Source organism: Aulonocara stuartgranti (genome assembly GCF_965226115.1).
Source record: "Aulonocara stuartgranti genome assembly, chromosome: 8".
Taxonomy (NCBI): Eukaryota; Metazoa; Chordata; class Actinopteri; order Cichliformes; family Cichlidae; genus Aulonocara; species Aulonocara stuartgranti.
Window position 1 is genome coordinate 4,566,924 of NC_138959.1, and position 15,268 is coordinate 4,582,191.

General features: G+C 46.2%; 1 protein-coding gene across 3 annotated transcripts in view; it reads left to right on the forward strand.

Moving 5' to 3' along the window:
* The window catches only part of LOC309712939 (uncharacterized protein), a 102,325-nt gene that overhangs the window by 25,786 nt on the left and 61,271 nt on the right, over nucleotides 1-15,268 (forward strand). For all 3 annotated transcript variants that reach the window (XM_082544158.1, XM_082544159.1, XM_082544157.1), the window contains exons 2-5: nucleotides 2,980-5,355; nucleotides 5,494-5,611; nucleotides 8,026-8,581; nucleotides 8,815-9,282. In XM_082544158.1, the coding sequence (XP_082400284.1) occupies nucleotides 3,244-5,355; nucleotides 5,494-5,611; nucleotides 8,026-8,581; nucleotides 8,815-9,282 (3,254 nt within the window). In that variant the 5' untranslated portion in view covers nucleotides 2,980-3,243. The remainder of the gene's footprint in view (nucleotides 1-2,979; nucleotides 5,356-5,493; nucleotides 5,612-8,025; nucleotides 8,582-8,814; nucleotides 9,283-15,268) is intronic.

The window sequence follows — 15,268 nt, forward strand, 5'->3', positions numbered from 1 at the left end:
TTATTTACTTTTTATTAGTATCTGTCATTGGAAATAACAGAGGCCTTTGATTTTGATTTTGATTTCTATCATTTGTCTCCAATTGAAAATTTGATTTATTTATTTGCCTTTTTCTTTGGCTGAGATTTTAGCAGTGCAGCTGCACCGTACAGTCATACAAGCTCTGCCTCCAAAACAACCCAGGAACCATGGCATTGTTTTATGCATATTTACAATAAAAATCAATTGCATAAAAAAAGAAAATATTTGAAAAAGAAAAGAAAAACACAACTGCCTGAGGTGGAAAGCTTGATGTAACAATAAAAGCAGACCGACAAAGTGTAACGGGAACAAAGTTAGCAAATAAATCCTGCAGCGTTAATATCATCAAAGTGTCCACTGAAGATAAAGTTCAACTAATTCATGTAACACCAAATCAAAACATCAGTCACCTCAAGGTGCTTTATATTGTAAGGTAAAGACCCCACAATAATATATAGAAACCTCAACAATCTTGGCAACAGCAGGAAGAAAAAACTCCCTCTTAACAGGAAGAAAGCTCCTGCAGAACCAGGCTCAGGGAGAGGCAGCCATCTGCCGTGAACGGTTGGAGTGGAGAAGGGAGATGATGAGGACCTGATCATGAGGAGACTCCATCGTTTCTTTCCACTTAACCATCAGAGAACTTTGGTTTATTGCAGGAGTGTGAGCTCATGGAGCCACATACAGTCTTCAGGTTGACTATCACACCTTGCTGTAGTTTTCCTTTCTTCCTTTTCACTGAGCTTTACATTTTATATTTCTGCATCCCCACATTGTGCTAAATTTGAGGTATTTCGGTGTTTTTAACACACACACCATACATTTCTTCTTCGACTGATCCTGTTCACAGCACAGCAGATTATCTGTGTCCGTCTCACCCTGTACCCAGGATCCTCCTCTGTCACACTAACCCTCCGCATGTCCTCCGTCACTACACCATGAATCTTCTCTGAGGTCTTCCTCTTTTCCTCCTGCCTTGCAGCTCCATATCCAGCATCCTTTGTCCACTGAATCCACTGTCTTTCCTTTGCACATGCCCAAAGCATCTCAGCCTTGCTGCTGTACATTTGTTTCTAAATAACAACCTGAGCTGTCCCTCTGATGTACTCATCATTACTAATCCCAGTCTGCTCACTCCCAATGAAAATCTTAACATCTTCAGCTCGGCCTCATGTGTTTTTGTCAGTGTCAGCATCTCCAAACCTTACATCATAGCAGGTCTCACTGCCATCTTGGAAACCTTCTGTCACAAATCACCTCTGACGCTGGTTTCCACCACCCACACCACCCCACATGCACTCTCTTCTTCAACTCTCTTGTTCATGAAGCACGTGTTTAGGAAACGAGTGTGCACACTTTAAACATATTATTTGTATTGACTTTATATGAACCGATGCAGTCACTAAAACTATCTGGGAGACTTAGTTGTGTGCACTTGTGCGTCATACAGTGGAAACTATTTTAAGGTGCCATTACCACAGCAACAGTAGTTTGTTGTACACAGAGTACATTTCTCCCCTTTTTGCTCACTGTATAACTTCAGCAGCTAAAATACTGCCAAGCTGTGTCTATACTGTTCGGCATCAGAACAACAGTTTGTTATTTCTGTGTGTGTGTGTGTGTGTGTGTGTGTGTGTGTGTGTGTGTGTGTGTGTGTGTGTGTGTGTGTGTGTATTTAGATTTTATCCAGGTAGTTAATGGTTCTCGGTTTGCCCGTTTTTAATTGATTACGTTCACAGGCCTTCACCAAAGAGAGCCACAGACAGACTCATTAAACTGAAACAAAATGCATACATGCATTTTCCATGTAGTTTTGTTTTGTAACATTTTAACTACAGTGTAAAATGTTACAATGAATTGAATCTGATCAAATTGTCTGTTTACAGGCACATTTTCCTTAATGGTTAATTATTAATTAATAAACATTTAATTTGTTATAGTTTTTCATATTTGTTTCATTTTACTCAGAGTTGTTGCTTCATATTGATTGATTGTGACAGTTATATGCCATGGGCATGTATGGCTGCCAGTGGAAGCAGGTCACTACTGTTTATTGATGACGTGACTGCTGATAGAAACAGCAGCAGGATGAATGCTGAAGGACAGAGCTTCACAGTGCAAATGGATAATGACCCAAACCAAACTGCATAAACAACCTAAGATGGCCAAGAAAGTATAGAGACCCACAAACAATCAGCAGCTGAAGGTGGCTTTAGTCTCAAAGGAAGATATGCAGCAGCTGGTGTTCTCCATTGGTTCTAGACTTATTTTCCCCAGTTACTTTAGAGCCTCTGTAAATTGGGTACTTTGTATAGCTACAATGTTTTTATTAAAACCCTTGAATCAAAGTTCAAAGTCTGTACTTCAGTCACATCTTAACTCTTTCAAACTCCACGAAAAAAAAAAAGATGGAATTTGTTTCATTTTGTTGTCTTAAACTTCTGGACCTAACTCTGTAATTGCACCACATAACATCACTGACTTTGAAGAGTCTCTTTTAGGTCATTCAGTGTTTTAACATATAGTTTTTAAAATAATTGGGAATGAAAAAAAAATGTTCAGAAAGAAGCAGCAAATTAAAACGTGGATGAAATCACACTGGAAGCAGGAGGGGAAAAAGCTGGCCACCATTAACACAGGAGAGGCACAATATCGTGGGAATTTGTAGAGAAAACAGGGCACTCATGGAAGATACTCATTATACTTGCTCCAGTGTTTACATGAATAATGACAGAAATAGCTGACACAGTTTAGGAGTGAACTGTGTCTAGATGGCGGTTACAGAAAGCATCGAACACAGCTGACAAATTGAGACTTCCGAAACGTGTGAGTAGGTTTCCAGAGAGTAAGCTGATGCTTGGTCCCTTTGGGCATCGTAAATACTGAATCATCCAGTGTGTATCGGGAGTCATCTGAGGATGCATAAAGATAACAACAGCTCCTCTCTTTCATTCACAGGTATGAAGAATAGGGAGCTGCTGGAGTCGTCGCGCGGGCATGTTTGTCCTCTGGCCGTTCAGCCTGTGTGTCTCTGCTGTGCACACAGGAGGGAGAAGAAAGACCGTCTAAAAATAAACTGACACCCACCACCAGCAGGAAAACAACATCCAAACTGACAAAAACAGAGAAAAAGAGCAAAGAAGAGCCCTCTTTCCACCCTGTCTGCCTCTTTCTCTGCTCCATTTCTGTTTCTGTGTCCTCATTACGTGCTGAGAGGAGGTCATGTCCCAGTCTGGAAAAGTCCTTCATCTGTATGTGGAAGTGAGGTCTGCCCCAGATCAGAATGGAGGAAAGAGGGAGAGTGAAGAAGGGATTGCTCAGGGGCATTCGGTTCAGGACAGTCCCGCGGAGCTCCTCTCTCAGCTAACGAGCCAGACGACACGCCAGATCGTCAGCAAAGCCTCCACGGCTCGCCACCTGGCTCAGGACTGCACGCACGGCCAGTCTCCCTCTCGAAACACCGTTAGCTTTCAGCTCCAGCAAACCAGCAGCTCACCTACGATCAGCAAGCGTTGGAGCTCACCCCTGCACTCTTCACCAGCGACCTCTTCGGGAAAAGTCAGTGTCCCTCACACCCCTCCTATTCGCAAGAGACTTAATGAAGAGGAAGTCAGCGACGGGAAGCGGAGTGTGGTCACCTTCAGTTACGTCGAGAAGTCAAATGTGAAGAAAGTGGAGAGTCCACGCAACTCTGTGTGCGAGAGACGAGCCAAAGAGGAATGGTCCACGTCTTCCAGCTTTCGAAAACGCCTCAGCGACCCAGTTTGGTTTGGGAGTCCCGATTCATCGTGCAGCTCCAGTCCCAAGCTGACTTTCCAGAGTCCAGGAAGTCACCAGCAGACGTTCTCCCCCGGCCTTTGCAAGCCACACTTTGACCCCATCGGCAGGGCAGCTACCAAGAGGGCTGTAGAGGAGTTTGGATCCCCCTTATTGAGGATTAAACTGGCCCACGCACTTGAGCACACCTCAGCTTCATGCTACTACCAACAACCGCGCTGTCAGTCCTGGGCTGGATCTCCCGTTCAGCGTCAGAACATCAGCGTAAACCCCAAAGATCTGGCTCCATGTGGGCTGCCTTGGAGCCCAGCCTCAGACCAGCTATCCTCGCAGTCCAAGCAGTCCTCGCTTGAGAGATCTGGGCCCCCTGAGCCCCAAAGCCCTCTTCTGACTGGAAGTCCAGCTGTCAACAGACACATTAAGAGGACCTGCAATATGAGCACTTCACCGCAGGGCGCAATCCTCCAACTTGGCAATAATGGAGTCGACGGTTTGAACCAGTTAAGCAACAGCAAATCTTCCTCTCCAGCTCACAGTCCTGAAGAGGCCACCAAAGCATCTTCAGTTCTCACAGAGGCGAGGAGGTCCTCGTTGCACAATCCTTTAGGAGAGCTCACAAGCAGCTCAAACTCTGGAGAACCCGCTCCAAATGCACAACAGTTTAAGCAAACGCTCAGAATGAACATCCCTTTAAACGACCAACAACACACGCCAGCAACCGACAACACAGACTCACACCAGCCTGAAAACTCACGATCACAAGAGACAAACTGTCACACTAATCATGACACAATGCAGCAGAGCTCCATCTTATCAGCCACTCAGAATTCCCCCGCCCTTCCTTCACGTGTCCTTCGTCCCTCTCATCCTCCCACAGAGCTCAGCTCACCCATTAGGGACCCGAGGCTATTCCAAGCTGAGCTCCGACCGCCAGATACCCCCACCCTGCATCGCCGTCAGCCGCCACAGTACACTGGAGACTCCTGGTCCCCAGGCCTGGACAGGAGAGGAGATCCAAGCTGTTTCGAGAAAGGGGACTGCACAGAGCTCGCTCGCAGACTCTTTATCAATCAAAGTGTTGAGGAGGCGCCGGTCAGCTGGACTTCCAGGCAGGAGTGGGGGAATGGCGTGGAAAACAGCCCCAAGCCAAGCCCCGACCCCGTATTACAGTCTAAAAGGGTCCAAACATCTGATCAACAATCCAGGCAGCGCCGCAGGCCTCTCAGCCCGACAGCACAGCAGAAGCGGGCTGAGCAGAGGAGGAGGGAGATCCTTCTTCTGGGTCCTGTGGTGCTGGACTCTGGAGAGGAGGATGAGGGCTGTGATGAGGAAGAGCAAGGTAACGAGAGGGAGGGATACGGTGCAGCACTGCAGCCTCGTTCTCGAAGGGCCGAAGAGCCTCCTGAGGGGGAGCAGAATGGCGTTATGGGAGGGTCGTCTTCACGGAGCTCCAGCGGGGTGACGGGGAGCTTGGGAGACAGGGACTGTGTGTCCCCAGAGTCCAGCCAGTCCAGTCACCAGAGCAATGAGACCGGGGCTGCCACCTCAGGAATACAGGTGGGTTCTGCTGATAACAAAAAAGAAGGAAGGAAGGCATACTTGGATTTTTGACTGTATGCTAACCACCTTTTCCCCTCCTGCCCATTAATGCTGCACTGCAGAGTTAGCCTCTAAGCTAGTGTGTGTCTCTTGCAGACGGACAGTGGATGTGCAGCGCCCGTGCCCTCGCTGCACTGTCAGAAGATCGCTCGTGCTAAGTGGGAGTTTTTATTCGGGACCCCTGCTGAGGAGGCTGCTGGCAGGGGGGAGAAACGTGAGAGCATTTCTGTCTTACTTATATTGAGTTTCTGCACGTTCTGCCTTCATGTTCTTCCTTCCTCTCATGGGAACATTTCACACAGAGATAGAGAAGCTAGTGAAGTAGCAGTACTGCTTTCAATGTCGCAGTTTGTCGCTCAGGGAAACATACTCAGGTGTGATGTGTCAGCTGATACAGGAACAGCAGCAGGGATTTCTTCACAAAAGCTTTTCTGTTTAACTAAGGAAAATAAAATCAGGGCGCTTCCTAATATAATTCTCCCATTTATTGTAAACATTTTAGTTTCAACAAGGATATCTGTGAATTTTATTTATTGTTATCATCATAGAAATATTTGAAAAAAGTAAAAAAAAAAAAAAATTTTTTACCGAACTTGCAAAGTAAACCATAACATTCACAATTTGAGAAAACGGTGTTTGGCAGCACGATGCAAGAAGGCAGTGTTCTACTCCCTACCATTTACAAAGGGGAACCAATCAGAAGAAAGCTTGCTTAAACGAAGGATGGTCTTAAAGGGGGAGGAGCAAAAATAGCTTGCTTCAGACATATGATCAGCTGCAAAGCTATGCTAAGAGCTAGTAGCCCTATAGCCCTGCCAGACTGGCGACCTGTCCAGGGTGTACCCCGCCTCTCGCCCTATAACAGCTGGGATAGGCTCCAGTGCCCCCCGTGACCCTGAAAGGGATAAGTGGATGGATGGATCATCAATTTAACATGTAACTTGATCAATCAAAGGTATATAAATTGACAGTAATAGAATACAAATTTGATGCTGTAAATATTCTGATGTTATACACTGAACAAAAATATAAATGCAACACCTTTGTTACTGCTCCCATTCCCCATGGGATGGACGTAGAGACCTAAAATTCATTCCAGATACACAATATAACCATCCCTCCCAAACAGTGGTCACAAATCAGTCCAAATGTGTGGTAGTGGGCACATCTGCTATATTGAGATAATCCATCCCACCTCACAGGTGTGCCACATCAGGATGCTGATCTGACATCATGAGTAGTGCACAGGTGTACCTCAGACTGCCCACAACAAAAGGCCACCCTGGAATGTGCAGTTTTGTCTCACAGCAAAATGCCACAGATGCCACAAGCAATGAGGGAGCGTGCAATTGGCATGCTGACAGCAGGAATGTCAACCAGATCTGTCGCCCGTGCATTGAATGTTCATTTCTCAACCATAAGCCGTCTCCACAGGCGTTTCAGAGAATATGGCAGCACATCCAACCGGCCTCACAACCGCAGACCTCGTGTAACCACACCAGCCCAGGACCTCCACATCCAGCAGGTTCACCTCCAAGATCGTCTGAGACCAGCCACCCAGACAGCTGCTGGAACAATTGGTTTGCACAACCAAACAATTTCTGCACAAACTGTCAGAAACCGTCTCAGGGACGCTCAACTGCATGCCCGTCATCCTCATCGGGGTCTTGACCTGACTCCAGCTCGTCGCCATAACAGACTTGTGTGGGCAAATGCTCACATTCGATGGCGTCTGGCACGTTGGAGAGGTGTGCGCTTCACGGATGAATCATGGTTCACATTGTTCAGGGCAGATGGCAGCTGAGAATGTCCCAGTTCTTGCATGGCCAGCATACTCACCGGACATGTCACCTATTGAGCATGTTCGGGATGTGCTTGACCTGCGTATACGACAGCGTGTACCAGTTCCCACGAATATCCAACAACCTCGCACAGCCATTGAAGTGGAGTGGACCAACATTCCACAGGCCACAATTGACAATCTGATAGACTCCATGCGACGATGTGTTGCACTGCATGAGGCAAATGGTGGTCACACCAGATACTGACCGGTTCTGGGTCCCCAGACCCCCAATAGCGCAAAAAACTGCACATTCCAGGGTGGCCTTTTGTTGTGGGCAGTCTGAGGTACACCTGTGCACTACTCATGATGTCAGATCAGCATCCTGATGTGGCACACCTGTGAGGTGGGATGGATTATCTCAATATAGCAGATGTGCCCACTACCACACATTTGGACTGATTTGTGACCACTGTTTGGGAGGGATGGTTATATTGTGTATCTGGAATGAATTTTAGGTCTCTACGTCCATCCCATGGGGAATGGGAGCAAAAACAAAGGTGTTGCGTTTATATTTTTGTTGAGTGTATATTGAAAAGGGGAAGAACAGACTTTTGGTCATTGCAGTCATAAAAATTCATTCAGTCATAACGATTAAGGCTTTAAACTTATGAGGAAAGTGTTACTGAGGTCGCAAATAAAGGCGCTTCTGGGCTGTTTTTCCATAGACTTCTATATGACCCAGTCTTTGTAAGCAGGGGAGTGGCACACTGCTAATCACCTCTACATTGTCCTCAGAAACCACATATGCCTTTTAAGTGATCATAATTGATTTTCTTCCTCTGCAGATTCTCCAGAGGGAACCTCCACAGCTCCTCCTAGTGGTAACTCCAGTGAGTCTCCCACCCCTACTCCGCCATCCTCCCTGCCTCTGCTTTCAGCCAACCACGAGGTGCAGCACGTGGAGGTAGAGCTGGTGACCCCTCCCCCAGCCGTCATAGGAACATCGCCCAAAACGGGCATCATTCGCAGGACACTCAAGTATTCAGAAACTGACCTGGACGCTGTCCCGCTTCGATGCTACCGTGAGACGGACATAGACGAGGTGCTGCTGGCCGAGCAGGAAGATGCCGACTCTGCATTTGGGAGCAACCGCAGCGTGCAGGGAACCTCAGGGACGGGCAGCAGCCCTCTGGGAGGGCTGGCTTATGGGAGAACAGATGGGGAGAAGGAGGCGATGAGGGAAGGAAGAGCTGTGGAGGAAGAAGGAGAAGACGATGAGGAGGAAGAGGAAGAAGAGGAAGAAATGGTGAGCTGGGCAAGTGTGAGGATGCAGGGAGACAGCAGGAAGCAGCAGTGTGCAGCTGAGGAGGAGCCTGAGGTGTTTGGACACCTTCTGAAGAGGTGAGCAGACGCCTCGTGTGAAGCTGTAAACACAAACAGGAGAATTCTGGTGATGCGGGATGTTCCCCTGACCTAAATGTAGGGATCTCATCCCTAACCTACTTTTCAAGTTGGTCATAATCAGGAAGTAAAAGTCACACCTTTAAACAGTTCAGTAAATTACGTTCTGGCAAAAGAAAAAAAAAATCTTATCAAAAGTCTCTTTTTCTTTATTTTCTATCCTGTCTGTTCAGACCAGTGGAAACCTTTTTCGACAACCACCATCCAGCCTTGAAATCCCCCATCTTGGTATCCGGACCCCGCCTCGCCACAGAGGACACCTTCAGCCGCCACTTTGAGAGCATCATGGAGTCGCACCGAGCCAAAGGGACGTCGTACAACAGCCTGGACAGCGAGGAGCTGCTCACCTCCAGCACCCACACTGTCCTGACCTTTGACCTGCCCACACTAACACCCGCTATCCACGGCCCCGTGTGCCAGAGCGCCAGGCAGATCGTCCAGCTCAGCTTCGCCCCGCTGGCGCACGATGAGAGGCCCAGTCTGTCTGACTCTATCTTTACTGTGACGGGGGACTCGGACGCCACCCGAGCTCCCTCCAGCGAGAGGCTGAGCAGCGGATCAGATGATACCCCGCCCAGAGGGCAGGAGCGTTCACAGCTGGGGAGCAGCTGGTACAGCAACCCCTCCTTCTCCTTACCCAGGTGAGATCGCCTGTCAGGTGGAAAGTTCACTGATTAGTATTTTTGGTGAGTCTGAGATGTTATTTACATATAAAAATCTGGGGGAGGATTCTGAAAAATTCTGCATCACTTTCAATGGGATCTTAAGAGGAGGAGAGGTGCAAAAAAAGCTATTGATTAAACCAAACTAGGGAGAAAATTACTCTAAACTACAGAAAACAGCTTCACAACAAGATGCCACCTCCTCACTGGGTCTAACGCTTAATCAGAGTATAAAAAGTACAGCTGGGGGCTGTGGCTCAGGAGGTAGAGCAGGTTTGGTGGTTCGATCGCTCCAGTCTTCATACCAAATGATCCTTGGGGAAGATACCAAACACAGTTGCTCCTGATGCATGAATGTTAGATATAAAACACTTAGATGCAGAAAAAGTGTTTGTATCAATGTGTGTGAGTAGGTAAATGAGGCATGAAGTATAAAGTGCTTTGGTGCTCAAGTAGAGGAGAAAAGTGCTGTTTAAGAACCGGTCATTCAAACAGTGCCAGTGGTTACAGAAAACCCCTTTCATTTTCTCCTGCACTGCTACTGTGCTCCAGGCCGTTACTACTCAGGAAATAATCATCCAAACTTGTCTTCACTGCCATTATTATCAGCTGATTTCCAGGAAACACATGTAAAACACATCAGAAGAGCGGGAAATACAATCCCCCAAAACATCAACCTTATTCTGACTAACAGAGCACGTCACAAACCCACAAACAGAGAACAGAAACTTGATAACGATTAGGCTTATCGCCGTTTCTCTTTGAGATCAGGGTCTGATGAAAAGGGGGAAGGATCTATTTCACATGTTAAGGTCAATGTGTCCTGAAGGAGCCGTAAGGGGAAAATACACCATCGTCACAGGGTGTGGGGGCCAATTTTCATCTGTTCGTGCTCCTTTTTGCTTCTCTGAAATGACCTCACCTTCCAATGTCAACATGAGCAAAAGCTTTAAATTTAGCTCTCGCTCTTGACTGGCGATAAATTCGCCGGTCGAAGGCCATTTTTTTATGAGAAGAAGTGACACATACCGTAATGAAATCTGAACACAAGGAGACTCCTTGGACACACAGCTGTAAACGTTGACGTGTCTCCAGTGTCCACTTACGATCCGCCCGCACAACATGTAACAAGTGCAAACAGAGTTAATATGTCAGCATAGTGATACTAAAAGTGCTCCATTGCATCTCTGTATCTTAATTCTTTCACTCTGCTGCATCAACTTTGTAGTTCAAAGCCTAATTTATCATATAGTGGGCTTAGTACAGCCCATCAGTTCATCTTCTACCTGAAATAAGCTGTTGTAGCGTTCTTTCCATCTTCTTATAAGCCAACTTACTGTATCAGGGAGGGATCCCTCTTTCTATGACATTATGCAGAGCATATATATATATATACTACACTTGAGAAATAATAATCATATAAACCTCTCTGGACAGGCAAAGCTACAGTATGTAAACAGGACCTTATCTTTTGTATTTCTGAATCCTTTTCCCTTTAAATACTAATTCTACAACACACAACAAACAAATCCAGGTCCGTCTAATATGCTTAAAGTTGACTTTTTCACTGAGTCGAACCCCGACCTGCCACCCAGCCTGGCATTATGAGCCAACATCAGTGCCGGACCTCACTAACGCTCCTGTGGCTGAACGGCGGAAAGTCCCTGAAGCCAGGATCTGGCAGAGAGCCTGAAACCAGAAGGCAGGGGAGGCTGCTCCAGCAGGAGATTAATCTGGGTTTTTGGAAGGAGATGTTCCAACGGTCATAAGCTGTTTTCCCACACGGACAGATTCAGATTATTTCAGGAGAATCAGATCCAGATATTTTACAGTTTTTGTAAAACTTGTATCACACAGCAGGAAATAGTTCACATAAAAGTAAAAGGTCAACACACCACACTATTAGCTGAGCAGCTCATTCGCACATCGGCACAATAGGACATCACACTGAGTTTAAGAGGGGGCTGTCAGGTTATAGCAGACATTTACATTTCTAACATGCACTTCACATGTCTGGAAGTTCAAAATCAAGAACCTTTATTGTCACACAATAAAATGACAGTTATAGCAACCTTAGATGGTGTGTGATGTGCCACAGATATGAAACATAAAATATCATAAATATAAAATGCTTTTATATATATATATATATATATATATATATAAAAACACCCAGCACGCCCCTGCGGGCGGTTTATCCTTCAAGCTCGGGTCCTCTACCAGAGGCCTGGGAGCTTGAGGGTCCTGCGCAGTATCTTAGCTGTTCCCAGGACTGCGCTCTTCTGGACAGAGATCTCCGATGTTGTTCCCGGGATCTGCTGGAGCCACTCGCCTAGCTTGGGAGTCACCGCACCTAGTGCTCCGATTACCACAGGGACCACCGTTACCTTCACCCTCCACATCCTCTCGAGCTCTTCTCTGAGCCCTTGGTATTTCTCCAGCTTCTCGTGTTCCTTCTTCCTGATATTGCTGTCATTCGGAACCGCTACATCGATCACTACGACCGTCTTCTTCTGTTTGTCTACCACCACTATGTCCGGTTGGTTAGCCACCACCATTTTGTCCGTCTGTATCTGGAAGTCCCACAGGATCTTAGCTCGGTCATTCTCCACCACCCTTGGGGGCATCTCCCATTTTGACCTCGGGACTTCTAGGTTATACTCGGCACAGATGTTCCTGTACACTATGCCGGCCACTTGGTTATGGCGTTCCATGTATGCCTTGCCTGCTAGCATCTTGCACCCTGCTGTTATGTGCTGGATTGTCTCTGGGGCATCTTTACACAGCCTGCACCTGGGGTCTTGCCTGGTGTGATAGACCCCAGCCTACTTGTTCTTGTGCTGCCATGATTAGTGCCTCTGTGCTGTCTTTCAGTCCAGCTTTGTCCAGCCACTGGTAGGATTTCTGGATATCAGCCACCTCCTCTATCTGCCGGTGGTACATACCGTGCAGGGGCCTGTCCTTCCATGATGGTTCCTCGTCTCCCTCCTCTTTCTTGGGTTTCTGCTGCCTGAGGTATTCACTGAGCACTCGGTCAGTTGGGGCCATCTTCCCAATGTATTCTTGGATGTTCCTTGTCTCATCCTGGACTGTGGTGCTGACACTCACCAGTCCCCGGCCCCCTTCCTTCCGCTTAGCGTACAGCCTCAGGGTGCTGGACTTGGGGTGAAACCCTCCATGCATGGTCAGGAGCTTTCTTGTCTTTATGTCAGTGGCTTCTATCTCCTCCTTTGGCCAGCCTATTACCCCAGCAGGGTACCTGATCACGGGCAGGGCATATGTGTTGATGGCCCGGATCTTGTTCTTACCATTCAGCTGACTCCTCAGGACTTGCCTGACCCTCTGCAGGTACTTGGTGGTTGCAGCCTTTCTAGCGGCCTCTTCATGGTTCCCATTTGCCTGCGGGATCCCCAGGTACTTGTAACTGTCCTCTATGTCTGCAATGTTGCCTTCTGGTAGTTCAATCCCCTCAGTTCTGACTACCTTCCCTCTCTTTGTTACCATCCGACTACACTTCTCCAGTCCGAACGACATTCCAATGTCATTGCTGTATAGCCTGGTAGTGTGGATCAGTGAATCGATGTCTCGTTCACTCTTGGCATACAGCTTGATGTCATCCATGTACAGGAGGTGGCTGACAACTGCTCCGTTCCGTAGTCGGTATCCGTAGCCAGTCTTGTTAATGATCTCACTGAGGGGGTTCAGGCCTATGCAGAACAGCAGTGGGGACAGAGCATCTCCTTGGTAGATCCCGCACTTGATGGTAACTTGTGCTATGGGCTTGGAGTTGGCCTCTAGTGTTGTACGCCACATCCCCATTGAGTTCCTGATGAAGGCTCTTAGGGTCCCATTGATCTTGTACAATTCTAGGCATTCCAGTATCCAGCTGTGGGGCATTGAGTCATAGGCCTTCTTGTAATCAATCCAGGCAGTGCACAGGTATATATATATATATATATATATATATATATATATATATATATATATATATATATATATATATATATATATATATATATTAGGGGTGCAACGATATTCATATCGATATTGAACCGTTCGATACAGTGCTTTCGGTTCGGTATATATATCGAACAATACAACATTTGTAATTTATTTTATCAACTTTCCTTCTGACGATGCTGTCTGTGTTGAGCGCTCAGTGAATCTGCGTTGGACTACTCCGCCTAGGCTGCACTGTCGAGCGCAGATCCACTGAGCGTTCAACACAGACAGCATCGTCAGAAGGAAGAGCGCAGGGCACCTCCCCCACCCTCATTCAGATGTGGTGTTTGGAATTATTTTGGTTTTCATGTGGCGTATGACCCTGAAGGTAAGCGAGTCATGGACTAAAGTAAAACAGTATGTTGGATGTGCCACACAATGCTCAATTACATGGGTGTGAACTAGTGTGTTAGCACAGTTAGCTCGTTAACGTGTTGGCCGTCTAGCCCCATGCACGGGGCAATCGGCGGTAGCTCGTTAACGGAGATTTGCCGTGTTGTGGCGTTAAGGTCATTTCAACGAGATTAACCTGAAAGCACTAGTGGGAACACAACGAATATGACTGCACATTTACGCCGACATCATCCTAGTGCAAAGACAAAAACAACAAGCATGCTACTAACTTTAGCCGAGTCATTTAGACAGCTGTTAGCACATGATTCTCCTTATGCTGCTGAGAATATAGCCCAGAAGAAGCGGATAGTATAGCTTTTATTTTGGAAAGAGACATTTCTCTGTAATAAACTCTCTTTTCCAAAGATAAGTGATTCCTCAATCAGATACAGGGCTTGCAATATCGCTAGCCCGACGTCCCGGAGCTAGCGATTTTTCCAGTCGGGCTATTGTAGGAAGAAAAATATATGTCAATGCTTTTGCATTCTTTCGGAAATGTAGCTGGGTAATTATGTCATTGGCATCGGTGAGCCACTGTCAATATGCGACATATTGAAATCGCGTTTGAATTTGCGCTTGTTTTTTTGCTTTCACTTTGCAATCGTGCGAACTGTGTATAGAGAGCGACAGCACTGATCTGTGAGTGATGATAATTTGTGCACCAATTCCTCTGACATCGTCTTATTAATCGTTAGCTTACTATGCAAACATGACAAGTGAAATCTCCCGCAGCAAGCTTAAACATGTGAGAGGTTGATCGCGCAGAGAATCGCTGAGCTTATGTGAGTGAGTGTGTAAAAGCATTTCAGTTCTGCTGAGCCAAATAAGACAGGTCAGGGTGAAGAAGTGACAGCCAAAGAAAAGCTTACCACAAAACGGAGAAGTTATGACAAATCAGACTATAAGGCAAAAAGAAAGTGCAGCTTTATGGTTTCATGGACAAAAGAATTTCTGTGGCTGCGATATGATGAGCTAAATAACCAGGGCTGCACATAAGTGGTCCGCAGGTGCGCATTCGCTGTCAAAATAAAAAACACGTACAAGGGTTAGGGTTAAATTTAAAAACTGTACTTTTGAGTTAAAATATATATTTATAATTTTAATAAATGACAAATTAAAAAGGCATGAACATTTTTTTTGTATCGAAAAAATATCGAACCGTGACACCAAAGTATCGAACCGAACCGAACCGTGAATTTTGTGTATCGTTGCACCCCTAATATATACATGTGTATATATATATATATATATATATATATATATATATATATATATATATATATATATATATCAGGTGTCCGACTTGGCCATGTAAGAATGTTCCACTTCTTTGCTTAAATAAACTCCTGGGTTGCTTTAGCTGTATGTTTTGGGTCATTGTCCATCTGTATTATGAAACGCCTCTCAATCCATTTGACTGCTTTTAGCTTTGAGTAGACAGTAAGTCTCTGAACACCTCAGAATTCATTCAGCTGTTTCTGTCCTGTGTCGAATCACCAGTAAACACTAGTGTCCCAGTGCCGCTGGCAGCCATGCACACCCAAGCCATCACACTGTGTGTCTGCCATGT